At 37.1% G+C, this 27,823-nt stretch overlaps 1 protein-coding gene across 3 annotated transcripts in view; it reads left to right on the forward strand.

The window, feature by feature from the left end:
- The window catches only part of prdm16 (PR domain containing 16), a 366,260-nt gene extending 342,513 nt beyond the window's left edge, over positions 1 to 23,747 (forward strand). Inside the window, exons 5-17 of one of the 3 annotated variants that reach the window (XM_055222878.1) lie at positions 693 to 795; positions 8,209 to 8,401; positions 8,904 to 9,051; positions 9,734 to 9,887; positions 10,458 to 12,084; positions 12,640 to 12,727; positions 16,078 to 16,250; positions 16,994 to 17,071; positions 17,329 to 17,498; positions 19,349 to 19,520; positions 20,292 to 20,597; positions 21,862 to 22,039; positions 22,189 to 23,747. In XM_055222878.1, the coding sequence (XP_055078853.1) occupies positions 693 to 795; positions 8,209 to 8,401; positions 8,904 to 9,051; positions 9,734 to 9,887; positions 10,458 to 12,084; positions 12,640 to 12,727; positions 16,078 to 16,250; positions 16,994 to 17,071; positions 17,329 to 17,498; positions 19,349 to 19,520; positions 20,292 to 20,597; positions 21,862 to 22,039; positions 22,189 to 22,323 (3,525 nt within the window). In that variant the 3' untranslated portion in view covers positions 22,324 to 23,747. Of the gene's footprint in view, positions 1 to 692; positions 796 to 8,208; positions 8,402 to 8,903; positions 9,070 to 9,733; positions 9,888 to 10,424; positions 12,085 to 12,639; positions 12,728 to 16,077; positions 16,251 to 16,993; positions 17,072 to 17,328; positions 17,499 to 19,348; positions 19,521 to 20,291; positions 20,598 to 21,861; positions 22,040 to 22,188 lie in introns of all 3 variants that reach the window. The other 2 variants (XM_055222879.1, XM_033969103.2) reach the window with 2 other exon arrangements.
- Positions 23,748 to 27,823: the final 4,076 nt, after the last annotated feature.

The following is a 27,823-nucleotide window of genomic DNA, read 5'->3' on the forward strand; positions in this document are numbered from 1 at the left end:
TATATATATATATATATATATATATATATATATATATATATATATATATATATATATATGCGCCATAGAAAAAAGTGTTTTCTATAGTCCATCGATACAAAATATATCTGTTTTGGAAATTAATAATGTTTTAATTAGAAGACAATTTAGGTTCTGGAAATGCAAGAAGAATAACTAACTGGATTATAAAACAGAAATTATGCTAAAACTACTATTTTTTATCTATCAACAATTTCACAGTTTATACGAATATCTTGTTTGTAGTTTAATATTTTAATGTTGCATTCTGTTGTACTTAAAAAGAAAGCAAGCCCATACAGTATCGTCAAATGAACGAGTCCTCGTGACGCATTCACATTTTCAGTTGTATAGATAGATAAACTATCTATCTATCTATCTATCTATCTATCTATCTATCTATCTATCTCAGGCATAGGTAATTTTTCACACTTGGCCACCAGGGGCGCAAAGACTCCAAAAAAAAATCATTGAAAAATATCTGACACGCACATGCATTGGTCTAGACAGCTCAAATTCACATCACACATGTGACATCAGGGCATTAATAGAATGCACTATAGGTAGATAGATAGATAGATAGATAGATAGATAGATAGATAGATAGATAGATCCCGTAAGAAATCCAAGGATGTCAACTGGATGTCTTAACACATTCATTTGCATGTTTGCAGATCTACTACAAAACGGTCCGAGACATCGAGGCGGGGGAGGAGCTACTGGTGTATATGAAGGACGGCATTTTCCCCGAGGGATCCATGGCACCCAACTTGCAGGGTAAGAGGAATGCACGTCATTAAACACACTCCAAACCAAAGAGCGACATGCCATGCGTCTTTGCACTGGATGCAACCGACGTACATTCATATATTATAGGAGGTTGGGTTGACATTATGAAATAGTGGAATATTATATGTTACAAATTAGCGGTTGTGAGTAAAAATTGTACCCAAGTAAATGTACACATACATTGATAATAATGTAGTTAATTACAAGTCCAGGTACTACTGTCAAATGTGTCCTTAAGTAAAAAATAAATAAAGAAAGAAAGAAAGAAAAAAGGAAAATACTACTACTACTAGTACAATATAGTAATGCAATTTTAGAAGCAATTTTTAGCTTGCTTTTGTACAAAATCTGATTCATTTAACAGGATCAAGCTGATTTAAATTGTTTAAAACCATACTTTGATTATTCTTGGAGCCCTGGCCAATCAGAGCAGGCAATGCAGTGCTGCTATGGGTGTTTAGTAGCTATAGGAAGCTATATAGCCCGAGGTGAGACAGCCATGTATTAGAACTATTGGAACTATTGGGAATTGGGACTTGTACAGTAGGTAATCAGTAATATCTGAATATTTAAAATGTAGGCAGAATTAATTGCAATTACATGACATAATTATACTCATATATAAGTACAAGTACTCATTTAAAAATAACCCAACAAATGTCAATTATAGTACTGTGAGTATTTCTAATTAGTTACTTTTCTACCACTTTCTACTACTGTAAATTAGAAAATTAGAGATGCTTTTCCAACATCAACAACCTATACCGTAACTGTAATAACCGTTAACCATAACACTATGAATATATATATATGAATATATATATATATATATATATATATATATATATATATATATATATATATATATATATATATATATATATATATATATATATATATATATATATATATATATATATATATATATGTTCATAGTGTGAAATGTAGTCTACCTATTATTTACACAGTGACACACACACCTCCAAACAATCCTAACATTTCTTGCTAAAATTTTCTGACAGAATTTCTGAATTTTAACATTTTATTCTGAAAACTTAAGACGTGACAACCCTCCAAAACAACCACTAGACTAGTTTTCTTGTCTCAAATATTGTATTAACCAGCTATTAGTCTTAGTGATTTTGAGACTAAAGAAGAGACACATATTTCAATACTACAATGATAATTTAAAACTCATTTTAGACCACAGACTAAAAGCATTTTTAACACAAAAAAAAACCAACAACTTTCTGTCAGTTACAGGTACAAATATTGAGACTATATAAATATAAATATGTGAGTGTGTGTGTGTGTGTGTGTATGTATATGTATATATGTGTGTGTATATATATATATATATATATATATATATATATATATATATATATATATATATATATATATATATATATATATACTGACTGACATTAACATATCTGTGACAAATTGTACCGACGCTGTGAAAATGATTCTGCGCTTTTATCATTTCCAACTCATTTAGTGTCAGTCTCTTGTTTTAAGCTGTTCAAGCCTTCAGGAACTTGTAGTGCATTCATGGAACTGGCATGGAAGTAAAAAGTTTGTTTTGGTTTGGTTTTGGATAAGGATAAGGAAAAATGTTTTCCAAAATTGACCAAGGATGAAGTATGATTATTATTTTAGTAGTTTTAAAAGTAGTTTGAATCATTGCAAGTTGTATTGATATTATATGAAATGGATATGGATTTCTTTTTTAGGAACTTTCTTTAAGAGATTGTCATTTTAAAATATATGGAAAAATACAGTGTAAGGGTATAGGTGAAATAATTGTATACTTTATGTTCATTATGTTCATATGTACACTAGCTATGATAAACGTGTTGATGTACAATAAATAGCCAACAAAGGATATTTTTTTAATATTGATAAGTTAATCCGCACTTGTTGCATACTAATGTTGTGTCCTTGGGCAAGGCATATCACACATGTTGCCTCCTCCATTCACAACATTGATTATGTAGTGCATTGATTAGGAAGGGCATCTGACGTAATCTGTTTAATGAATAACAAGGCTCAACAGCAGAAGAAAGATGAAATTTAAAAACTACATTGTCATAGGTATAACATTGTATCTACATTGTAATCTCCTATAAGGAACCATTCACACACATATCAGGCTGAGTTAAATGTCTTGCCATGGCTACAGTATACACTAGTGGTGGAAAAAGAAGTGGGAATAGAACTTTTGAGATATATCTCTTCCCTTACTTTGTGTGTCCCTTGCTACTGTTGCACTAGGTCTGAATTGCTTACATTATGCTTGTGGGCTCATATTTCTCTTTACCATCTTGGTTTGGGGGAAACCCGATTCACCGGCCCCAGTTGCCTCTCAACTGTATCCCCATACGTCACTCCAAATACGTCCAATATTTTATCTGCAAATCTAAACTCCAAACTCCACCAAAGCAGAAAAGGGCCCGTAGTTCCTCTAGTTTTCCCTCACATCTTGGGTTAATTTGGTCGTCAGGTATAGCAGTCAAATAATGTCATAGAACTATGTTGTACAGTGGTATTTCTAGTTGACATCAAGTACTACTATATATAGTATCAATCAGATACTAATTGATACTAAAACTAGTATTGAAACTAGGTACTCATTTGAGAATGTAAAAGTCACATTCACAGAACAAGAAATGAAACTTTCCTCAGCAAGTTTAAAATGATCTTGAGGTGTATCAGAACAATTGTAAGACCACATAGACAAGTATACGCTCATGGGCCACTAAGGAACATACCTTGACTACAGAGGGATTGCATACACCACATATAAAAGAAAGTGACAACACTGCTACTATATAAATAATGCACAAGGTAGATGGGACAATTATAGTACTTATAAGCTTTTAACAATTTAGATACAACCACAGAGATAAGTACTTTGGTAACAGAGATGGGCAGAGTAGCCCAAAACTGTACGCAAGTAAGCATAACATTACTTAAAATAATATTACTCAAGTAGAAGTACAAAGTAGTGGTCCAAGAAATTAAGTAAAAGTAAAAATATCTGGGAAAGCTCACTCAAGTAATAGTGACTTAAAGAGTAGCTATCAGAACTTGACCAAAAATAAAAAAATAAAAAAAATAGATAAAAAAAAAACAAAAACAAAAAAACAACTAAATCATATCTGAAGGAAAAGAAACACAAATGTTCAAATAATTTCATATTGTCTACATAAACCTTTTGTGACTTGTAGACTTAAAAATAAGCCATTTACTTAAAAAAAAAAAAAAAAAAAAAAGATATTAATTAAGTAGGAGTAAAAGCATGCTGCTAGAAAAGTACTTAAGTTTAAGTAAAAGTCCCACCTATGATCAGCAATGAGAAAAAGGTTTCACTTTTACAGTAAATGCATATCCAATATATCTGATTAATACTGACATTAATCTAGTAAAAAAATGACAAAATGCTAAATTGTAACATTCATAACATATTTAAATCCATAAAAAGGCCCATATTTCCTCTAGTTCCTCCCTCACATCTTGAATTCATTTGGTTGTCAGGTATAACAGGATTTTGTTGTGTTTGCAGATCAAAACAAATCATGTCACAGAACTATGTCAGACAGTGGTACTTAGAGTTAACATCAAGTACGGCTCACAAAATATTTGTTGTTTCAAGTACACACAACACATTACTTCAAGTTTGTATTATATTCTCTATTGAGCTTTTTAAAATGGTGTCCTAACACCCTCATCTGGTAACCATGGTGATTTATATAGTCAGAAATCATGTCTGACTTATGTGTTTCTCATACATTGCTGTAAGATTTGAGATATGAAATTTAATGGTAACCAAAAGTGATTAAAAAATATTGCTTAATACCAACATTTTAAAAATAACTATAATGATTATTATTTGGAATTTTGGTCATAATGACATAGGTTGTATTATTTTCAATTTAAATAAATAAATGAATAAAATCTTGGGACTAAACCAGGACTGCATTTTACATAAACATCAAGGCTAGTGAACAGATACTAGTACTAAGCAAGTATTTTTTGAGTAAGACATTTTAAATACCCACTTGACCAAGACCGAATGAGATCTAAACCAAGACATAAAAAGGAAACCCCTCACCACATAGTATGTTTGACTTGGCTGAAACAGGAGCTGATTGATGCGATACTCGCTGGCATCATGTCACAGCGGCGCAAGGCTTAGTAAATGATTTGTTTGGGCGTCTGTGCGTGTGCAACCATCCATGTTCAATGTGGAAAAGGAAAAAGTCACAATCGACCTGGCAGAAAAGGGCGCCTGCCGGCCAAATCTATTTGCATCTTGATGTACAAAACTAAATGAGAGAAGACAGGCTAAATAAGCTGCAGTTCAACAAATATGTGAAGCATTTGTGAACCGAAGAGAGGAGGAGGTATAGGGACTAGGACGAGACTCAAACAAGACAACATGGACTATAATTCGGATATAACTTTGACTAAACCAGGACTACAACTGGGCTAAATCAGCACCAAACTAGGACTAAAACAGGGCTAATTAGACAAAGTTGTAATAAATGAAAAAATACATAAAAAAAATAAAATACTGTGCAAACAGTGCAAAGACTGGGACTAAGCAAAAGAGATACTTTTGTTTAATACGGCCATCTGAAACAGGATAGCTATATTCTGAATACACCAATGCTTTAACCAGTACTAAAAACACACTATGACAAAACTAAAGTAGATCTGAACCAAGTCAACAATTGACTAAACCAGGCCTTCATACAAACAATGTATTCCCAAAATCACAATCCGATAATGCAATTCTTTCTCGTCTATTCTACTAACTATAATAAAACAAAACAATTCTTATATTTTTAAAGAATACATGGACAAATATGTGAAGCATTTGTGTGTGGGAATGCTCGGATGACATATGGAGAGAAAAGTACCCAGGTCTACGGGATCTGGCAGGGCTCTCTGTCTGGCTTATCGGAGCTGGAATTCAGGGTCTGGAGGAACTAAGGACTCCCTGGAGACCTCACCCATGCTCCCAGATTAGCTGCTAAACTGCACATAATGGAGCTGCTTTGGTCTCCCAGACAGCCATTAGTCCATTGGTCCTCTTAGAGCACCAGAAAACGCTGGAACAAGAGAGGTACAATAGGGTAGCCTTGTCAAGCACCTCAATGCAAGGTACAATTTGTGACACTAAGTACTTCTACTTGTACTACTTTAGTAACCATTTATTTAAAATTCTGTGCTATTATATTGTTGATCAAAATTAGTGGATATTAGCAACTTTTCTCAAATCTGTCTTTTTTGTCAGCTTTTTATATACAATGTCCTTTAAATATATATACATTCTGTGATGATTCATTTAAGACGCCTACATTAGGTAACATTTAGTTTTTTTATGTTTTGATAAAAATTGTAATGTGGTTTTCTCATGTAAATCATACATGTAGTTTTATTTTATTCATGCAAGTCACTAATCTTGTGTGACTATGACCAGTAGCTCATTAATAAAGTGAGCTTGACTTTTTAAAATAATCCAGACACTTTCACCAATCTATGGTATTTACACTGATCATATTTTACCTCTCAGTCAACTTTACACAGCTGCACTCCTTTTAGTTAGCATATGCAAGAATAAGATGTTACACAACTTTGAAAAATTGTTTAAAATTGATCAACTTTTCCCCCACATCTACTTTTTTTATCTGAACAGTTAGTTTGGCTTTGACTGACCACCTCATGCATATTTCCACAAGCACTACTCCTACACTGGACAGTGTAGGAGTAGTTAGTTGAGCATTTGTGTTACGGCCCATTGATCAGGAGGTCATTTACCCAACCTCCCCCGGTCACACTGCTCTAATGCCCTTTTAATGTGCCCAAGAAGTTCCAGCTGGATAAATGGTGGAGCTGCAGTGCCAAAAGGGGAACCGTGGCATCATGCACCATAAGCCATTTTGGATAGAGTCACTCAGCCGTGCCAAGAGTGATGGATGGGTGTAGCCTAACCTGGGCCTGTTGGGGCGGCATGGGACGATTGGGGGGCATAAGACCTTGGACCTGCTTACCTTGACTCTTTCAAGAAAACAAAAACCCTGAAAAACTATAAAAAATACTGACAATGAATAAACTTGTATCAACCTAGCAGTTTTTATTATTTATGCATGTATTTTAAGAGTAAACCACGAGCATGAAGATGTATGTAGTAACTGTATCACTTTATGAAAACTACACAAATTGGTGCCTTAATAAAGATTGAACAATTATATAATTCATAATGAACAAATAGTTTATGAAGACTGATTTAGGCTTAGTAACTCGTTAATTAGGCAGTAGGAAATAGGGTAAGGTTATTCATTATCATTAGCAATTAAGGTGTAGTTTTTATAAAGTGGTGTCCTATAAATTGCTAGTACATTTATTAAATTGATATTCTACGTTCACTTCTTGTAGTGCTTTAGCAGTTATTTTCATTTATTTAGAATTATTTTTTATTTTGGTTTTTGGGCATGCTTTTCTGTGCGGCTTCAGGCTCATTCTTCTTTTAGAACTATATTTGCTGGATTTATTTATCAACTCAATCATGTTCTTTTATTTGCATTTTATTATATTTTTGCTATCCCGCTACTTGTATTCCTTTAGCAGTTCATGTTGCCTTGCACCCTCTTCCATCGCTGCTCATTCTTTCAAAAATGGTCAAATAGTGTACACATAAAGCCTCTATTGTATTTGGCACCTGACATAGGAACTAGCCACTGAAAAAGCTGGCTAGAGTTTTATGTGTTTGACCTTGTTGGTGAGAAGAATTGTAGAAGGTTATCAGCATGGAAGGGGAAGGCCAGGCTATTGTTTCCCTGGAGTGTGATTACAGCCACATAAGGTCTCCCAAACACTTAGCTTAACGGGCAATTAACTGTGCTAATGAAGGCAGCATTTCAGCACAAACTGATTTCTACTTTATGTGAAAGTCAATGGTAGGATCAGTGATTTTAGTGAGAGGACAAGATGCTAACTGTAACTAACCCACGAACAAACATCTGACTACATGGTAATTGATAAGATGCTATGGGGAAAAAATTATTAAAAGAAAAAATAAAACAAAAATAATGTTTCCAAAATCTATTCAGGTAGTAATCAATTATTAAAAAAAAAACTGGAATATGTATTCATTTATTTAAAAATAAATAACCATGATTGGGAAGCTGTGGCACAGTGGGAAAGGCTTTTGCCCAGCAACTACATAGACTGTGGTTAAAGCTTACCCCAAGTGTTATTGTGTCCCTGGCCCAATCCAATCACGGTAAGAAAGTGTCAAAAAAATATTCACGTTCTTGTATTTCAACATAAGTAGAAGCAAAACAAGTCAAACTGTCCCCATGATAATTTATTGTTTATTTGTTTGTGCAGACGAGCAGATGTACCGCTGCGAGGAGTGCGATGAGCTTTTTTCCTCTACGTTGGAGCTCAGGAGGCATCAGAAGTACTCGTGCTCAGGCTCCTTTGGCCCCCTACAGGACGACTTCAAACAGGAGAGGGAGGACAGCGACGAGCCCATCCACGAGTGTAAGGACTGCGAGAAGATCTTCCCCAATGAATACAGGTAAAGTCTATTCATGCGAGAGGTAGGTTTGATGGTTATACACAAACTGATGGTAGTGAAGAGGAGATGGAGAGGCCGAGGAGGCTGATGATGCCTGCAGGGGACTTAAACAGTAATTACTGTGCAACAGTTGATTAAGCCCTTGCGCACTACAGGGTGGTGGCTCTAGCTTTACACACCACCATTGTGCATTGTGGCACAGTGGTTACGACTGAGCGTCCTAGGTGGAGTGGGGTAATTCTATGTATAGTTTGCATGTTCTTTCCGTGTCTGTGTAGATTTCCTCTGGGTTCTCTATTTCTCTAACCAGTAAGGGAAATAGAGTTTTCCTAGTTTGTTAGTTTCAGGCTTTCTTCTGAATTTTATGAGTTTTTATGCCTGAAACCATCAAATATATCATATCTTTGTTTGCGTGCGCAAACAATTTCATATATCGTAAGTGTGTATTTAGTTAGTTAGTTTACTGAAGTTTTCTTCACTCTAAATTTTTTTTATATTTCAGTTTGGGTCAGCACATGATCGTCCACACTGAGGAGAGGGAGTACAAGTGTGACCAGTGTCCCAAAGCCTTCAACTGGAAGTCCAACCTCATCCGCCACCAGATGTCCCATGACAGTGGCAAGCGCTTTGAGTGTGAAAACTGTGATAAGGTACAGCCTTCCACGCACGTAAGTTGTGCACAGGAAGCACCAACTCTGACTCAAAACAAAGCATTTTCAGGTTACCTTGCATTAATGCAAATCTGGTATTTGGTGTTTCATGATAAGAGAGCAAATAAATTCTAAAATATTCAGTCCTCTTCCAAGTGTTAATGCTTTTGAAAGTATATACACAAAAAATGTGCTTATCTCTTAGACAAATTGGGATTTTATATTTTTCCAATATTGTTCAAGCTATTTAAAATGGACCACTGAACACTGAATTACCATGAATTTGAAATGCTGTTTTTGCATGCATAAATGTAAACTTAAAAAAGACAATAAGGTAAAGAGTAAAGATAATATATTTACTCCATTAATACATTAGTTAATATACCCAAATCAAATTAATTGATGGGGCAAAGAGATACGGGGTAACAATGGGTTAAGTACCTGCCCACTACTGCTGTTTCAAACCTTACCCAAATGCATATTATCATTGTGTCCCGTACTTATTAATTAATAAATCTTAGTAACACACACACGTATACACACACACACACACACACACACAAAACACAAAATAGACCTGCTACACAAATACTTCAGAAATGCTTTGTACTTTGAGTTGTTTTACTTCGTTCAGCTCAAAATGTATAGTCATTCAATGGTACTTTGTCTTTGATCCTTGCAGGTCTTCACAGACCCCAGTAACCTGCAGAGGCACATCCGCTCCCAGCATGTGGGGGCTCGTGCTCATACCTGCCCTGAGTGCGGCAAGACTTTTGCCACATCTTCAGGGCTAAAACAACACAAGCACATCCACAGCAGTGTCAAGCCCTTTATCTGTAAGTCACTTTCTTAGCACATATTCATTAAATATTAGTCCCATAAGCATCTTTAGAGGAGAAAATGTATATTGCTTAGCATTTCATTTCAACACATTTCATACATATACATGCTAAAACAAATGTTTGTTTAATAAATACTCAATTTCTCATTGGATTCTGTTTAAGAAGGATCCCAATTAAGAAGTCTTGACTCATTTGACACATAGGGTCACGGAATATCTTGTTGCTGGATTTCAAATGATATCACGACACTCTATATGCCAGTAACATTTAATGCAGATAGGGGCAGCTAAAATTAATATTGTTATAATGCAGATTTTTGTTGTAATACAACAAGTTAATGAGTCCCTCCCTTGCCCCCATTCTGAGAGTATCATTATTTTCTAGAATCTGAAAGCCACCATTCTACATTTTTGTGTGCACAAGACAACATTGCAAACATCCCTGGGATTACCTGTAGTATCTTTTTTAACTGTAGTGTTATCATTGATTTGTATTTTCGAGTTAGTGACAGTGTTAAATGGGTTTAACCAGGCCCTGATGGGCTGTGTATCTTCCCTCCTGCAGGCGAAGTGTGCCACAAGTCCTACACCCAGTTCTCAAACCTCTGTCGTCACAAGAGAATGCACGCTGACTGCCGCACTCAGATCAAGTGCAAGGACTGCGGCCAGTTGTTCAGCACTACCTCGTCCCTCAACAAACACCGGCGCTTCTGTGAGGGCAAAAATCATTACAGTTCCCCAGGGGCCATGTTCAACCCCGGCATTCCCATGAGCTCCAGCCCTATCATAGCCAAGGCCAAATCCCACCACCCCCACCTCCCAGGCCTCAACCAGTCCAGTCTAGGCTTCACTGACTATTTTCCCTCTAGACCTCATCCTCACGCCGGATTGCCCTTCTCCCCGGGACCCCATGGATTTCCTTCGCTCCCTCATGGTTTCCCTGGAATCTTCCCCCCATCGTTGTACTCCCGTCCTCAATTAATACCCACTAGTCCTTTACTTAAAAGTCCCGTAGGGACCAATGGTCAGGAGGTAAAACTACCCCGCAGCCCCCTTGATGGCCCCCCTCTGTCCCTGGTCATGTCGACAAACAACAATGCAGGCAATGGGCATAGTCAATCAGACGATAAAGAAAAGAACCACAAGCTAGATATATCCACAAGCATAGACGTGAAGCCCAAATCCAAGATGGCGGATATATCCGATGGCAGCGACCTGGAAGACGTCAACACCACCAGCGGAACGGACCTGGACACGACCACAGGCACAGCGTCAGGGGAGGGGTCAGACCTAGAGAGTGAGGGGGACAGTGAACGAGAACGCAGTAAGAGGAGAAAGCCATTGGGGGCAGCGATGAGCCAGGAGGGCAACCAGCAGGAAGACACAAACAGTGCATTGGTGTCTGCAGTGTCCAGTTCCGGGAACCTCTCCATTGAACGTCCCTTTCTGAATGCCTCCTCTCAGCCATCCTTCTTCCCCCCTCCCGACGAACAAGCCCTCCCACCCACATCCATGAACGCCAGTTCTGCTGCTACAGACTCCATCAAAGCGATTGCATCGATTGCCGAGAAATACTTTGGGCCGGGTTTGATTGGTTTGCATCAGGAAAAGAAGATGGGACCCTTACCTTACCATTCGATGTTCCCCTTCCAATTCTTGCCCAACTTTCACAACTCACTTTACCCGTTTGCCACAGAGCGTGGTGGACTCAATGCTAGCATGTTCTTCAAGTCAGAGCCCAAATCACCACGGGAGCACTTACACAAAATCGGTGGACATCTTGCAATGTCAGCCGAGTCACCATTTGATCTCACAACAAAGCCCAAGGAACCTAAGCTGCCCCCTCCCGCACCAACAAACCCACCCCACAACAACAGTAGCACTAGCAGCAGTAGCGGACCTCAAGCTGCCTCTACTGGGGATGAACAGCCATTGGATCTTAGCATCAGCACCCGCAGTCGGACAGGGCATAACGGAGTGGCAGCTGAACCTCCAAATCGGAAAAACCACATCTATGGAGTTGGGAAAAGTTTGTCAGTAAAAGAAGACAACATTGCTGCGTTCCCACATCTTCATCCCCAGACAATGCACCAGTCCATGAGCCAGCATCAGCAGCCCCCCTCGCAACCCCCCCAGCCTCCGCCTTTGCACTACGCTAAGCCCTCAGCCTTCTTCATGGACCCCATATACAGGTATTTCAGCCCAATTAGACCACAGTAGCCTTAACAACATATGCTTTAGCTAATCTCTAATGATTGCCCCAATGTAAACTCTTATATTAATATTAGTGTGTAGATAAAATACATTTTCTTGTTTTTTTCCATTATCTAAAAAAAATAAGTAAACTAAAACATTAATATGTTTTAAATAGAAGTACAAAAGTAACTTAAAATGTTGACTGAAAAAAATCCCTTCAATTAGTTTATGTTAAATTTTTAGTTTTTTAGTTTTTGATAGATAATCTTAAAATGATTGCTTTGAATTAACAAAATAAATAAGTAAATATCTGGAAAAGAATGACACAATATATTTATTTATGGTCAACAATAAATTTTTTCAGTGTTGGAAAAATTCAAATACATATCCCTGGATGCTGCCATGTGGCTCAGTGGTTGGAGCTATACTGCATATTCAGTTTTTTAATTGAAAGTGGGTACAAAACCGTTTAATTTAGGCTTGACTTAAGAAAACGTGAGTTCAAGTGATGTGGTCGTGGTACGTAACCCTCTACCTTGCTGTTGGTCCAGCAGGGTGGAGAAGAGGAAGCTGCTGGACCCAGTGGGTGCTCTCAAGGAGAAGTTCCTGCGACCATCACCTCCACTTTTCCACACACAGGTAAAAAAAAACACACCTCTCTCAGAGCCTCTCAGGATCTGTTTTATTTTGAAGAATTATTATTTCAGAAGTGTTTTTAAGTTAGACAGTTTTTAAGTTAGACACTGACTGTATCACTTCAGTCAGTCTACCCCAGGGTAGCTGTGGCTCAAGAGTAGTCACAGCTACTGCTAAGGAGTGAATGATCAATGCTTGTGTGTCAAAAAAGCACTATCAATATAAAATAAAATTGTATTATTTTCAAATGTATCAAATTTTACTGTCTTAGTTTTTCTCTCACAGTAAAGCTAACAACAACCAGCATACTAGAATGCTAATAGTTTCTTTTTTGTTTTGTTTTTTTAACACTTTTGAATTCCTATACGCAGGATATGATCAAAACAAACCATAGACAAAGGGTTAGGAGCACCTACATTCAAAAAAAAGTAATACAGTACATGTTTAAATTGGCATACATATAATAGTTATATTTTTGTTTTTAATACTACTTGCAGCAAGTATGTGGTTTTACTGTTGTGGGTGAGCTGGCTGGGTGGATAATAGCAGTGTGTCTATCAAGGACATCCTGTGTTTGTGTCACCAGAGAATGGGGGGCTCTGGGGGGAAGCAGTTTAATCTGACTTGGAAATCCGTGTCCTCTTTCAACCGTGACTCTGCATTAGGTAAATGTTAATAAAAACGGGTTAATACATGATTACGAAAGATTTGACAATGCTTAGAATTATATGAAGTCTAGACTTGGTTGGTTCAGCCATAATGACCCACTTGTTCTAGTGTTTTGTGTTTTTGAGATGTTTCAAATTTTCAAAGATATGTTTTTTTGAAAGATGAAACTTGCTAAACTTGCATTCTAAACTTATGTTGCTATTATAATTACTTATCTTGGAGGTAGTAGTAGTGGTTGCGGGAGTGCTGTGAAAATATTTTACATACAAGTCAATAATTACTGAAATTACAAAAAACACTTAATCAAAATGCTACTACTACTACAAGTCTGTCCAGTCCAAACTGTTATTTTTACTAAACATCAGCCTGTCCAGGGATTACAGGTGGAAATTAGTACATTAGCTTTAACCTGGCACCAGACATCTTTCCTGTTTTTTTAAGTTCAATGTAATGTCGTGCACTGCTCACATTTCAAATAAAAGCATACCATCTCATACCAAGTACTACTAAGAAGTAACTTTTACTAACAATTCTTCTATCTACTGTTATATCAAAAATAATACTACTGAGTACATATAACGTTGTTCAGTACATGTAACAGTGTAGTAGTACATGAGGTAGTAGCGATAAATGTGTTAACACCAGACTTTTTAAAAACTGCTAGTATTACCACTTTTTGAACGCGAATCTATGACTACTACTTCTATTACTACTACTGTTATGTCAAAATTATATTATTAAGAATATGTAACTGAATAGCACATACTAGGGTAGCAACAGTAAATGTCCATTCATCCACTTTCTTCTGCTTATCCGGAGCTGGGTCGCGGGGGCAGCAGTCTAAGCAGAGACTCGCAGGCGCACCTCACCCCAGAAACATCCTTCAGCTCCTCCAGTGGGACCCCAAGGCGTTCCCAGGCCAGCCAAAAGACCAAGTCCCTCCAGTGTGTCCTGGGTCTTCCCTGGGGCCTCCTCCCGGTGGGACATGCCCGGAACACCTCCCTAGGGAGGCATCCAGGAGGCATCTTAAGCTGGCTCCTTTCGACATGTAGGAGCAGCGGCTCTACTCCAAACTCCTCCAGTGTGGCTGAGCTCCTCATCCTATTTCTAAGGGAACGCCCAGCCACCCTGCAGAGGAAGCCCATTTCAGCCGCTTGTATCCGTGATCATGTCCTTTCGGTCATTACCCAGAGCTCATGACCATAGGTGAGGGTAGGAATGTAGGAACTTGGCCTTTCGACTCAGCTCCTTCTTTACCACAATGGTCCGATACAGCGACCGCATAAGTGCCGATGCTGCCTGTCAGTCTCACCCTCCATCCATCCCTCACTCCTGAGATACTTGAACTCCACTAAATTACCACAAGTACATGGTGAAAATGCTACTCTATAGCTACCATTTTAAAGTGAATTTGCAGCTTATTAACACATTTGTCACACCTACAAATAATAAAAATACATGTAAGTAAATTTACTACCCACCTCTGCCAACAAATAAATAATAGGCTACATAGTGTTGAATGAATTCCCAGGCTTCCAGTAGTGATTCTCCCAGCCATCCAAACAATACTAGCGCTAATTCAGTAATATGACGACATTCCCACTCTGGCCCTGTCTGTCCCATCCCATACTCTTCTCTAATAGCGGAAGGATGTAGACTGTTTTTCACAAATAAACTCCATATTAGCCCTTCTCTGTTCCCAAGCTCGTCGAAAAGCTCTGCGCCATGCAGTCTCTCGCTATTGTCCTCCACGGCTTTAAATGTGCTCTTGGATTCTTGGTATGCTCTGGGTGCAGGTCTGAGAAGGTACAGAGAGCAAAGTGAGACAAGATAAGGGATATTTATAGATAAAGGTTGTGTTCACGTGACATTAAACATTTTAGAATCCCCATAGGTTAAAATGCAACCAGAGGTCAGGTCAGAATTTGATAGAATTTGCTGTTTAACTGTCAGGTTGTAGAATTGTTGGCCTGGTTTATGGTTAATATCTCTGTAATTCCCAGGCCTATGAAAACAAGAAACAAAAAAACTGGCAGCTTCTCAAGTCTTCTCAAGGCTTCTCTGTTATCAGAAATACGTATATATATATTTTTTTTTTTCAGTAGCTTCCATTGTTCAATACCAAAGAAGTGATTCCTGAAAGGAGTGATTGTTGAAAGAAGTGATTGTTGAAAGGACTTTAAACCATACGATTAATACGGCAAGCTTGCAGAGCCAACCCCTAACAACACCAAGGCATGGGCAGTATATCTATCTGGACCACTATTGGTATAGGTGATAATGGAGGGTTTTCATAGATATCGGTATCAGTCCGATACTGAACATTTAGCTAATGTTTGGCACCGTGTTTTCTAAGTTTAATGTAACATTTCCAGTTTGTCCCCATTGCATTAAATGTGTGGCTGTATGTATATATATGTAAATTCAATGAGTGGTCATATGGATTTTAAAATTATTTGTTAATGGCAAATGTTGTTTATCAATCAAAGCATAAAAAGTTGTATTTTTTCAATACAGTTAGTCTTTTGCCATATAGTTCATAAATGCTGTGAACGATGTGACTTAGCTTACTGTATTGCTTGATGTAACTATAATAATCAGTAACATTTCCTGATTTTTTATTCTATCTATGCCTCAGTTCCCAGTTAGCTCACACCATTATGTCCCTTGTGTGTCCTGTGTAGATGTCTGCAATGGAGAACATGACAGAGAAACTGGAGAGTTTTGGGGCATTGAAGTTGGACGGTCCCGCCGGCTCCCTGCAGCATTCCTCACACCCTCTGTTCAACTTCCGCTCGCCCCCTTCCTCGCTGTCTGACACCATCTTGCGCAAGGGCAAGGAGCGCTATGCTTGCAGGTAATAAGTCTACAACTACTACTACTACTACTACTACTACTACTGCTACACTACTGCTACTACTACTACTACTACTACAACTACTTCTACTACTATTACTGCTATGACAGCAGTAATACTATTACTACAACTACTAACACTACAAATATTACCACTGCTACAAGTACTAAACTACTAACTACTACTAATACATTAGGTGGACAAAACATTGTAGGAGTGAAGACTTCGCTGCTCATCCAAGCTGCACAGTCTATACTTAAGGTAGCACAATAGAGTTAGCCTACAAACAGAAACTGTAAACAATGTGTTTACAACATGGTTTTAATCAGTGTAGGTAGCTCCTCCCTTCAGATAGTTGTAAGTCAGTGTCCACCAGTAATCTGACCAGAACTGAAGAAGCGACTTAGATAAGCAGTGAAACGTCTTCACTCCTGCAATGTTTTCTCCAGTTGACAGATTTTATATATTTTTTTGCTATGAGGTTATTGGAAATGTATACCGCCATCCCCTTTTCAAACCAAGTATATATATGTATGTGTGTCTGTACTGTTGAATTATTATGTGAATTATACATGCAGGTTTGAAATAAATATTCTCACTAACTACTACCAACTTACCTCTGTAGATGTGGGACTATTATTACTACTGCGATTACAACTACTGTTACTACTACTTATATTACTACAGTGCCTATGAATGCATACTGTGAACCTATATTGTTTTAATCAGTATTTTGTTTTCAGGTACTGTGGGAAAATCTTCCCACGATCAGCTAACCTCACCCGGCATCTACGGACGCACACAGGCGAACAACCCTACAGGTAGTGTCTCTAATTTCTAGATTGTCACCATAATAATATATATATTATTATGAAGAAGCGGGATGAAGCATGTTCACTCCTACAACGTTTTGTCCGGTTGAAAGATTTAACTTCGCCTTTGTGCAAAGCCAATTATTCCAATCCATTCATTAACGGAAACATATAACTAGGTGTTTTGATGATAAAATTTCTCTTTTATTGGGTGTTCTGCTTATTCTAGTTATCAGTATTTTTACCAAACATGTTATATCTTGCAGATGTAAATACTGCGACCGATCGTTTAGCATCTCGTCCAACCTTCAGCGCCACGTCCGGAATATCCACAACAAGGAGAAGCCATTCAAGTGTCACCTGTGTAATCGCTGCTTCGGCCAGCAGACCAACCTGGACCGCCACCTCAAGAAGCACGAGCATGAGAACATACCAGGTATATTTCAGTTTTATTTTTAGCTAAATGTACATTGTTAAACCTTTACCAGGAGGAGCAATATGCAAAAAGTTCTTAACTGACTATTCGTGCCCTGCTTCTCGCCCTGCTTCATGCCCTGCTTCTCGCCCTGCTTCACGCCCTGCTTCGTGCCCTGTTTCACGCCCTGTTTCGCACCCTGTTTCGTGCCCTATTTCTAACCATCTAGCACCCCCTATAATAGCTCTCAATTTCCCTTTTTTTACTATACCCACTGCCAAGGCTCTTCTCTTCTTTTTTGCTACTAAACTTTGGGCAAAGTACAAGAAATTTAGATAGTTAATAACTAACTAGATAACTAGATAATTTTCACCAAATTTGAGCTAATTTTGACAAATGCCCAAGGAGGAGAAACCTGACAATCTGTGAGATTTTACCTTTGTAATAACATGGGGAGTTTTTGTCATCATTACATCAACTGTAAGAACAATGGCATGAGTGTCATTGACTGTTTTGATCAAGATGTTAAAATTTGACAAAATTTTGCATAAAATTTCAGAAATTTTATAAAGACTTAAAAAAAATAATAATAAATAAAAAAAAAAAAATATATATATATATATATATATATATATATATATATATATATATATATATATATATATTTGTTTATTTGTTTATTTCTCATATGAAAGTTGGTTTCACTCTATAGGAAGCTAAGATTCCCAGTTTCATTCTTTAACATTGAGTAGGGAGTTTAACAACTGATTCAAATTTGGGGAAAATTTATTTTTGTATGTGCCAACAGGAGCAAATTTTGTGAATTAGAAATTTCAAGATTTTGGAGAAATTTTGGGGCTGATTTTACCATGAGATTTGGACAGTTTCTGTCATTGCTACAGCTATGCTGTAAAAAATATGAGATGGGTGTAACTGATTTTTTTTTTTTTTTTCAAAATTTTTAAAATTTTTGAAAAACAACTTTTTAAACTTTGGGCTCAGTCTCTAGGAGGTGCTTACACACCAAATTCAGTTTTTTTTTTCAGATTAAGTATCAATAGCAGGGAGTTTAACAAGAGAGTTACATTTTATTAAAATTGGAGTTTATATGTGCAAATGGGAGTGATTTGTAAAAAATTCTAAATAAAAAAAAAACTTGACTTGTGCCAAAAGATTCATTCAAAATTCATTTTGGAGATAATTTTTCCCAAATTTGAGGCTGTTCAGGAGAAGTTCATGCTTAGTAATTAATGCAATTCTTTATTGTTTGGGGGTGCTAACGCACCATTTTTTTCATTTTCAGAAATTGACAGAAATTAGAGAAACTGCCGTGAAAAAGTTGCAGGTTGGATCTGAGAAAAATTATGATAAGAAAGAAGAAGAATATTCTGGTGCAAATACAATGTTCCCATTTTATTCCTGTAATAAACAGTACATTTACTTCCAGTCAATGCACTTGCACGCTATGCATGGCCTTACTTAATTATTTTATTGCATGTATAGATTTGTATAAAAATTGCTCCATTATCAATATTTGATCTATAGTAGTTTTGACGGTATTACACTTAAATCAAGATAAAAGCTTCTCAAATCATATATATTAACTTTTACATATACCACCACTAGAGGGAATCATTGTTCTATAAAATGTACTGTCTCTGAAACAACAAACAAATATTTTAACCAAATCTTATTCGATGACCTAAAGCTGAGGAGTACATGTAAATTCATAAAGTACACCTGAGAGCATTTTCAAAGCTCTCCACACAAAAAATATCAGCAAATCTAAGCACATAGGCTATTTGAAGCTACTGTTTTGTTTTGTTTTGTTTTTTGTTTTTATCTGAGCCTGGTTATGTTCATCTCTGCAGTGAGCCAGCAGTCCGGGATGTTGTCCAACTTGGGCACCACCATCTCGTCCCCAAACTCAGAGCCCGACAATCACGCACTTTTAGATGAGAAGGAGGACTCATACTTCTCTGAAATACGCAACTTCATCTCCAACAGCGAAGTGAACCAGGCCTCCAGCTCTACGGACAAGAGGTAACCCACAATACATAAATGTAGGTTTTGCATACATCTGTATACATTTGTGGTTTCTAATTGCATAAGTTGGTTAAAATATTTTTTGAATGTAAAGCACATGTCAATATATTTAAGTATAGTAGTTTACATTTTTTTACGCAATAAACAGCCATAATTTAAATTTTTGTTTTAGTCTTTTTTTGGCAAAAAAAAAGAAAAGTTCCATACTGTGGCCTTAAAAAAATGAGCATGCAAGATTTCTATACACAAAATTAACAAGCAGAGGGCATGAGAGCTTCGTTCTGAGGTGAAGCTTTAGCATAGCATACATAAATATGAGTCTGGGGTCATTATGAGTCTGGGGTCATTACATTGAATTACAAAATATGTATTTACAAAGTAATTATTGTTATTGTTATTATATATTTCACATATACGTCGTATAAAAAGTGCGATTTATAATCCATAAAATACGGATTTATATGTTGGCAATAGCAGAAAGAAGAGGACTTAACTGAAGATTTGGTATGTTTTGTGTTTATGTAAATACATTGTTCCTAATACTTTTTTTTTCTGCATAAATAGCAGTTTTTAGATTAGCTCCTGTGCAATTGTAGTTTTGTGAGTGCAATTTGGGTCAGATGCAGAGAGATACATAATGATTTTGAGACCTTTTGCAATGCGCCTTTTTAGTCAACTAATTATACTGAGACATGTCTTTAATTGACCTAGAATTTCCTTAGTGGGCCTTAGAAAGCAACATAAATTTTCACAAAATCTTCTCCTAAGGTCAGACACGGCGGAGGAGGAACGTCCGCTTGGCCACGGAGTGAGCACCTCCAAGCAGGGCCTGCGGGGGCTAGAGGACGAAGAGGAGGAGGTGGATGGAGATGATGAGGAGGAAGAGGAGGGCAGCCTGACTGAGCGTTCCCATGACGAAGCGCCCGAGTCGCCCTGCCGACTCACAGTTGGGCCTCCTGAGTCCCCCTGCCCACTCACTGCCGGGGCATCTCCGCTCACGGCAGGTGCGTACGAAGAAGACGAAGAGGAGGAGGATGGCGTGCCCCTAGCAATGAGCTACGAACACACGCGCAGGTAAACTAGTACACAGCAGCATAATACGATATGGTTGTGTTAAAATGAGGTATGCATGGATATCAGAAAAAATGTAACCATTGACCTAGCAATTAATAATTTGAAACAATATTAGCCTATATATTTTGGATGTGAAAAAAGTCCCCAAAATAACAGGAAGTTGAATCATGGTGGCCGTATGACAAAAAAATGACAAAGTAATTCAAAAATACAAACAAAAAAATTTTAAGATATGCTATGCAAAATCTTTTTTCTTTTTTTTTTTTTTTTTGCTTATAACATGGTTCCTTCATCAAAAACATGCCTGAAAAGGTTTTAGATGTCATTTGTGGATGTTTGGGTAATTTAGTGATCTCTCCCGACCCCTATTTGAACCATCCTTACTGTAAGATTCTGTGCAATGCTGAGTCTACGTCATCCATGCTCCCACACAACAACTCCATAAATATACAAAAGCATCATTCAAAACTGCAAACAGCAACTTAACAAATCTGATGTGATTGCAGTCATTAGTAGGATGCACACTGATATGTTGTGAGTGGTCTGACTTAACTTGGGGAGCAAAGGGAGGGGCGACTCAGAGTGTCAAAAATTAATATGTTGTTTTCGCTGAGTATATCATTTTCAACACACGGTGATCTAAATATGTTATGTCTTAGCAGTTAAAAGGGGAATATATTATTTATATGGGCTATTAAGGTACACTTTAGTGTCTTTGTAAGGAAATTTGGTAGGGATCCATGGGTTGATGGAAAAATTAGGATAGTTGCGGTAGCAATTAACAATTTGAAACAAAATATTATATCTATTGGATGGGGAAAAAACTCAAAATGTTGCAAATTCATACACTGCCTGGCCAAAAAGATACCCTGTGGTTAAGATCTGTACAAACATGTTCAGAAATACTTGTATTAGGTAGTCTGATACTTGTATTAGTTTGTCAGTTCATATTTCTTTTTTGTCAATTCTTCTATATGCATTCAAAATGCAAACTTTGATCATAAATGGCAAATCTAATTGCAATCACAAAGCTTGTCAGAAATCTTTTTTTTTAATAAGAAAAAAAATCTAAAAGGTAAACAATATTCTTGCTTTTAATCTATACATTCTCACACTACACACACTAAAATTCAATTTCTCTGTCTAATAACTTGTTCCTATCTCTTTCCTCTTTGCCCTGCCATCTCATTGTAACCATCTTCATCACCTCCCCTTCTCCCTCTGTGCTTCTATGCTCATGGTGCACCCACCCATTACGGCGCAGGTGTTTGGAAGAGGGGGCTCTCTTGGACTTGGAAGGGCTGCCCAGTTTTCCTAAGAGCCTCCCAGGGCTGAGGAAAGGCCCCAGTGAGGAGCAACCATTCGATGTTAAAGACATTTTTAACACCTCACTAGAGTCAGAGGCTTTGAAAGAGACTTTGTACAGACAGGCTAAAACACAGGTATGTGGTGGGCCCAAGTCACAATAAAAATGGGCAGCTTGAGAGGATAGTTGTTTGCAGCTGTTTGTGTCTCTCCTTACTGCTGTTCTAAATGGAGACATGGTTTAATGTACCTATAAAGATAATACAACTTCTCTGTTGTGTTGCAGGCTTATGCAATGATGCTGTCTCTGTCGGAGAACAACCCTCTTCACGCTCCCTCGCAGAGTTCGCTGGACGCTTGGCTGAGTATGGGCGGAGCACCGTCTGAGACAAGCAACTTTCACCCACTCAACCACATCTGAAGCAGGGGGCAGAGGGGACAGAGGACACAGGAGAGAGCGCAAGTGGGATCTGAGACAGAGACAGTCTGTCTCAAAGACAGTATGCCTCAGACCCTGCCCACATGAAGGACTGCTCTGATGTCCCCTCTCTACACCTACAGACGCTGAAAGACAGCCTCCACAAGCACTGTATTTGTAATGCATGTCCACCAGGTGGCACTGTTTCACTGGAGTCAGCCTGGAACAGAGCATTGGACTGTCTCTTCCCACTGGTCACTGACTTCTCACTGATGTTCTTTAAGTTGCAACTGCAGAATCAACATTAGCACCAGACTAATCCGACCATCACATGATTCGAATCATAGCACAGATGACGCTGAAAAGTGACTTTATTGATCTCCCGTGTGAACAGAATTAATTTGAATCAAGTCTCATTCACTTTTTTCCTTAGATACAACAGTATTCTTTAAGCACATCTGTGCTTCATGTTAATATCATTTCAGAGAAGGACCAAATTGTATGATACTGTCATATGATGTAAAATAGTGGTAGCTGATCATGTGCCAAATAACCCCTCCAATCGTTTGGTTCTCTGACAATCATTTGTTTTTCAGAGCAACTTGTAGTTTTCACACAGAAGCATTGATTTTGTGAGTGTGTATTTATTCAATTGTAGATTTGTATTTGAAGTCATGACGTTTATCCTTATGTTGTAGAAGGAACCCTGTGTATCCAAATACAGCAGAGGTTCTAAACCTCTGCGTGCCAAATTGGAAACAATGTTTAAGTTACTGCTCTTATTTATATTCATTGTTAACTGTAGTTAGTTTTTATTCATCCCTTTGGCCTTGCCAGGTCCTTTTCTGTTCTTTTACACAGTATGCAAATTGTTAAATTGAGTAGTATTGGGGCAAATTGTTCTCTTGAAAAATAGTCTTCGAAAATGCCCCAATTTCATCAACATTTGCCCATCATTGAAAACCCAACCATCTACAGCAAAACACAAAATGCTATTACTAATACTATTCCAAACTCCTCTCAAATGGTTAGTAGTCCGTTGTGTCACTGTGGCTGACTGTAGATAACTGTAGATAGACCAGAAATGAAGCCTTGGTCCTGTCTTGTACCTGAGTTTTTTCTAAATACTTCTAATGCTGTATCTTCAAAACTAGCACTTAAAAACCACATGGGACCAAGCCATGCATTGATCAGGCTCTGGTCTCACCAACAGTACAAGAATAAAAGCACTGTATTTTTTATTTTTTTATTTTTTTGACAACAGGGGGTAGGGTAACACTTAAACAATGTTGCATACATACATTCTTGTCATATAATGTATGGATCTACTGATAAAGGATGTCATTCGCCCAGATATATTGTTTTCAACATATGGTCTATGCGAAATGGACAGGATTTCATGCATGTTATATCCAATTCTAAGCATTATTAAGCATTGTTTTAACTACTTAGCTATAGTATTTCACATTTTATAATTAAAATTAAAGTATGTGTTGTTACAGTACTAAAATTAAGCAAAATCCTTCAATTTTTTTAATTTTCAACAAAATCAATATAACTTCTTTAGATATTCTCATGTGGTCCAGTACAAGTTTTGATATAGATGAAGACCATTCTAAAGCTCCAAAACTTTCAGTATCTGTACTTGTTCAAATTAACAAAACCTATTTTTCATACTAGTTGGCAAAGTACAATTTAATCTAGAGTCTGACATTGTTCTGTTATTTTATATAAATACAGGTTTCTTGCTTTATTCTCACTGTTACCTGCAGTCGGTGTGAAATACTATTGCAAAGATGTATGTTTAAAGGCCGCACTAATGCGCAATGTCAGCTTGATTGAAACAAAACCATATCCATTTTGATATTGAGTAACTCTTTCAGTGTGATTAGGCTCACATTGGTTTTATGTAATTATTTCATGTCATGGACTACTGTAATAAGGATGCGCTGTGTAAAGCATTGAACATTGAAGACATTGGAGATTTCCATCAAAGGCTGCTGTGATAAGTGAGCAAAAAGAATGTGGTTGCTGTACCCAAACTGTTACAGGATAAAATAAAATAAACATGTTGTCTCATTTGAACTGTATAGTATTTTAAAGTATAAAAAAAAAAAAAAAAGGTGCATTGTCTGAAGAAAAAAAGCATTGACGATATGGATTTTAATGGATGGTGCTTGTTTGGTTTGAGTTGTATATTGCCTCTGTTATGTTTATGAAAACAAAAACGATCTTGTGCATGACGTGTTTAGCAGTCATAATAATGTCCATTTGTGAAATGTGTATCAAATTTAAAAAAATGATTAAAAAAAATAAATAAAAAAATTAATCCGTAGATGCACTTGTACATGTGGTTAGGTTAGTAGGTTTGACTCCAAGTTTTGGCCTGCCCTTCCAATTTTTGGGCAGGGACCTCTGAGAGACATGGGAGAATAGGTAATTTAAACAAAGAAAAAAAAAAATATTGTAGAATAACATGGAAGAATTCTGAAAACTGCAGTTCTTTTGATGCTTGTGATTATTGAAAATGTACTTTAGAGAAATTTCCTTGAAAAGATATGACTGATGTTAATTCTGTAGAATAGCGATGTATACCAAATGTAATCTTTCCAATGCTATGAAGAATTTATACATGAAATTGATATGCAATAAAACCTGTGTGCTTTTTAACACGAGATCCACTAATTGTGTAATTCTATGTGTCATTTATTTTATAACAAAGAATGAGGAAAAGCAGAGATAAGTGACTAGAACAGAGCTTTCACACACAGGGGGGTCTTCTCAAGTAAAACGTCACTCATCACTAGGTTGGTGTGTTATGTGATGAAGCAGGAATTCAATGACAATAGGCAAAAAAAATGAAATTGTAAAAAAAAAAAAAAAGATTGCAAATAAATGTTCGCTGTACAAATAGGGCGTGAGTAGCTGCACAACATACATTTGCAAGTTTGGTTTTATCACCTTGCAAACTGAAGTTATAGGCGTTTTCATTTATTTTTATTGATCCAATCACATTTTCAGGAGCTGAACAGCTGTTTTAGACAAACTTCACAATTGTGGGCGCTTCTCAAGTAAATATGAATAGAATCCAGCAGCAGACTCACTCATAACTAAATTGGTGTGTGCATGACTTCTGGCGGAATTCAATGCAATTTCCCATAGACACCCAGAACTTAAAAAGTGAAATTGTGGAAAAATCCACAATACATATACACTCAATTCTTGCTGTGCAATATAAGGTGTGAGGACTTGTACAACATACATTTTAAAGTTTGGTTCTATCACCTTGCAAACTAAAGTTATAGGCATTTTCATCTTTTATTGATGCATTCGCATTTTCAGGCGCTGAAAACAGCTCCTGTTCACCAACTTCACAGTACTCTGACATAAGTGATCAGAACAGTGCTTTCATACATTGTGGGTGATTCTCAAGTAAAAATGAGTATAATCCAGCAGCAAACTCACTCATAACTAAGTTGGTTTGTGCAGGGCACTCATATGACTTTAGGCGGAATTCAATGCAATTTCCCATAGGCACCCTGAACTTGAAAAATGAAATTGTGAAAAATCCACAATACATATCAACTTAATTCTTGCTGTGCAAAGTAGGGCGTGGGGACTTGTACAACGTACATTTTAAAGTTTGGGTTTATCACCTTGCAAATTAAAGTTATAGGCGTTTTCATCTTTTATTCGTTTATTATGATCACTTATATCAGAGTACTGTGAAGTTGGTGAAAATGAGCTTTTCAGCGCCTGAAAATGCGAATGCATCAATAAAAGATGAAAACGCCTATAACTTTAGTTTGCAAGGTGATAAACCCAAACTTTAAAATTTATGTTGTACAAGTCCCCAGGCCCTACTTTGCACAGCAAGAATTAAGTTGATATGTATTGTGGATTTTTCACAATTTCACTTTTCAAGTTCAGGGTGCCTATGGGAAAGTGCATTGAATTCCGCCTAAAGTCATATGAGTGCCCTGCACAAACCAACTTTGTTATGAGTGAGTTTGCTGCTGGATTATACTCATTTTTACTTGAGAAGCACCCACAATGTATGAAAGCACAGTTCTGATCACTTATATCAGAGTACTGTGAAGTTGGTGAAAATGAGCTTTTCAGCGCCTGAAAATGCGAATACATCAATAAAAGATGAAAACGTCTATAACTTTAGTTTGCAAGGTGATAAACCCAAACTTTAAAATGTATGTTGTACAAGTCCCCAGGCCCTACTTTGCACAGCACGAATTAAGTTGATATGTATTGTGGATTTTTCACAATTTCACTTTTCAAGTTCAGGGTGCCTATGGGAAATTGCATTGAATTCCGCCTAAAGTCATATGAGTGCACTGCACAAACCAACTTACTTATGAGTGAGTTTGCTGCTGGATTCGACTCATTTTTACTTGAGAAGCACCCACAATGTATGAAAGCACAGTTCTGATCACTTATATCATAGTACTGTGATGTTGGTGAAAATGAGCTTTTCAGCGCCTGAAAATGCGAATGCATCAATAAAAGATGAAAACGCCTATAACTTTAGTTTGCAAGGTGATAAACCCAAACTTTAAAATGTATGTTGTACAAGTCCCCAGGCCCTACTTTGCACAGAAAGAATTAAGTTGATATGTATTGTGGATTTTTCACAATTTCACTTTTCAAGTTCAGGGTGCCTATGGGAAATTGCATTGAATTCCGCCTAAAGTCATATGAGTGCCCTTCACAAACCAATTTACTTATGAGTGAGTTTGCTGCTGGATTCTACTCATTTTTACTTGAAAAGCACCCACAATGTATGAAAGCACAGTTCTGATCACTTATATCATAGTACTGTGAAGTTGGTGAAAATGAGCTTTTCAGCGCCTGAAAATGCGAATGCATCAATAAAAGATGAAAACGCCTATAACTTTAGTTTGCAAGGTGATAAACCCAAACTTTAAAATGTATGTTGTACAAGTCCCCAGGCCCTACTTTGCACAGCAAGAATTAAGTTGATATGTATTGTGGATTTTTCACAATTTCACTTTTCAAGTTCAGGGTGCCTATGGGAAATTGCATTGAATTCCGCCTAAAGTCATAAGAGTGCCTTGCACAAACCAACTTACTTATGAGTGAGTTTACTGCTGGATTATACTCATTTTTACTTGAGAAGCACCCACAATGTATGAAAGCACAGTTCTGATCACTTATATCAGAGTACTGTGAAGTTGGTGAAAATGAGCTTTTCAGCGCCTGAAAATGCGAATGCATCAATAAAAGATGAAAACGCCTATAACTTTAGTTTGCAAGGTGACAAACCCAAACTTTAAAATGTATGTTGTACAAGTCCCCAGGTCCTACTTTGCACAGCAAGAATTAAGTTTATATGTATTGTGTTTTTTCACAATTTCACTTTTCAAGTTCAGGGTGCCTATGGGAAATTGCATTGAATTCCTCCTAAAGTCATATGAGTGCCCTGCACAAACCAACTTACTTATGAGTGAGTTTGCTGCTGGATTCGACT

This window comes from Periophthalmus magnuspinnatus, chromosome 7 (assembly GCF_009829125.3).
Source record: "Periophthalmus magnuspinnatus isolate fPerMag1 chromosome 7, fPerMag1.2.pri, whole genome shotgun sequence".
Lineage (NCBI taxonomy): Eukaryota > Metazoa > Chordata > Actinopteri > Gobiiformes > Gobiidae > Periophthalmus > Periophthalmus magnuspinnatus.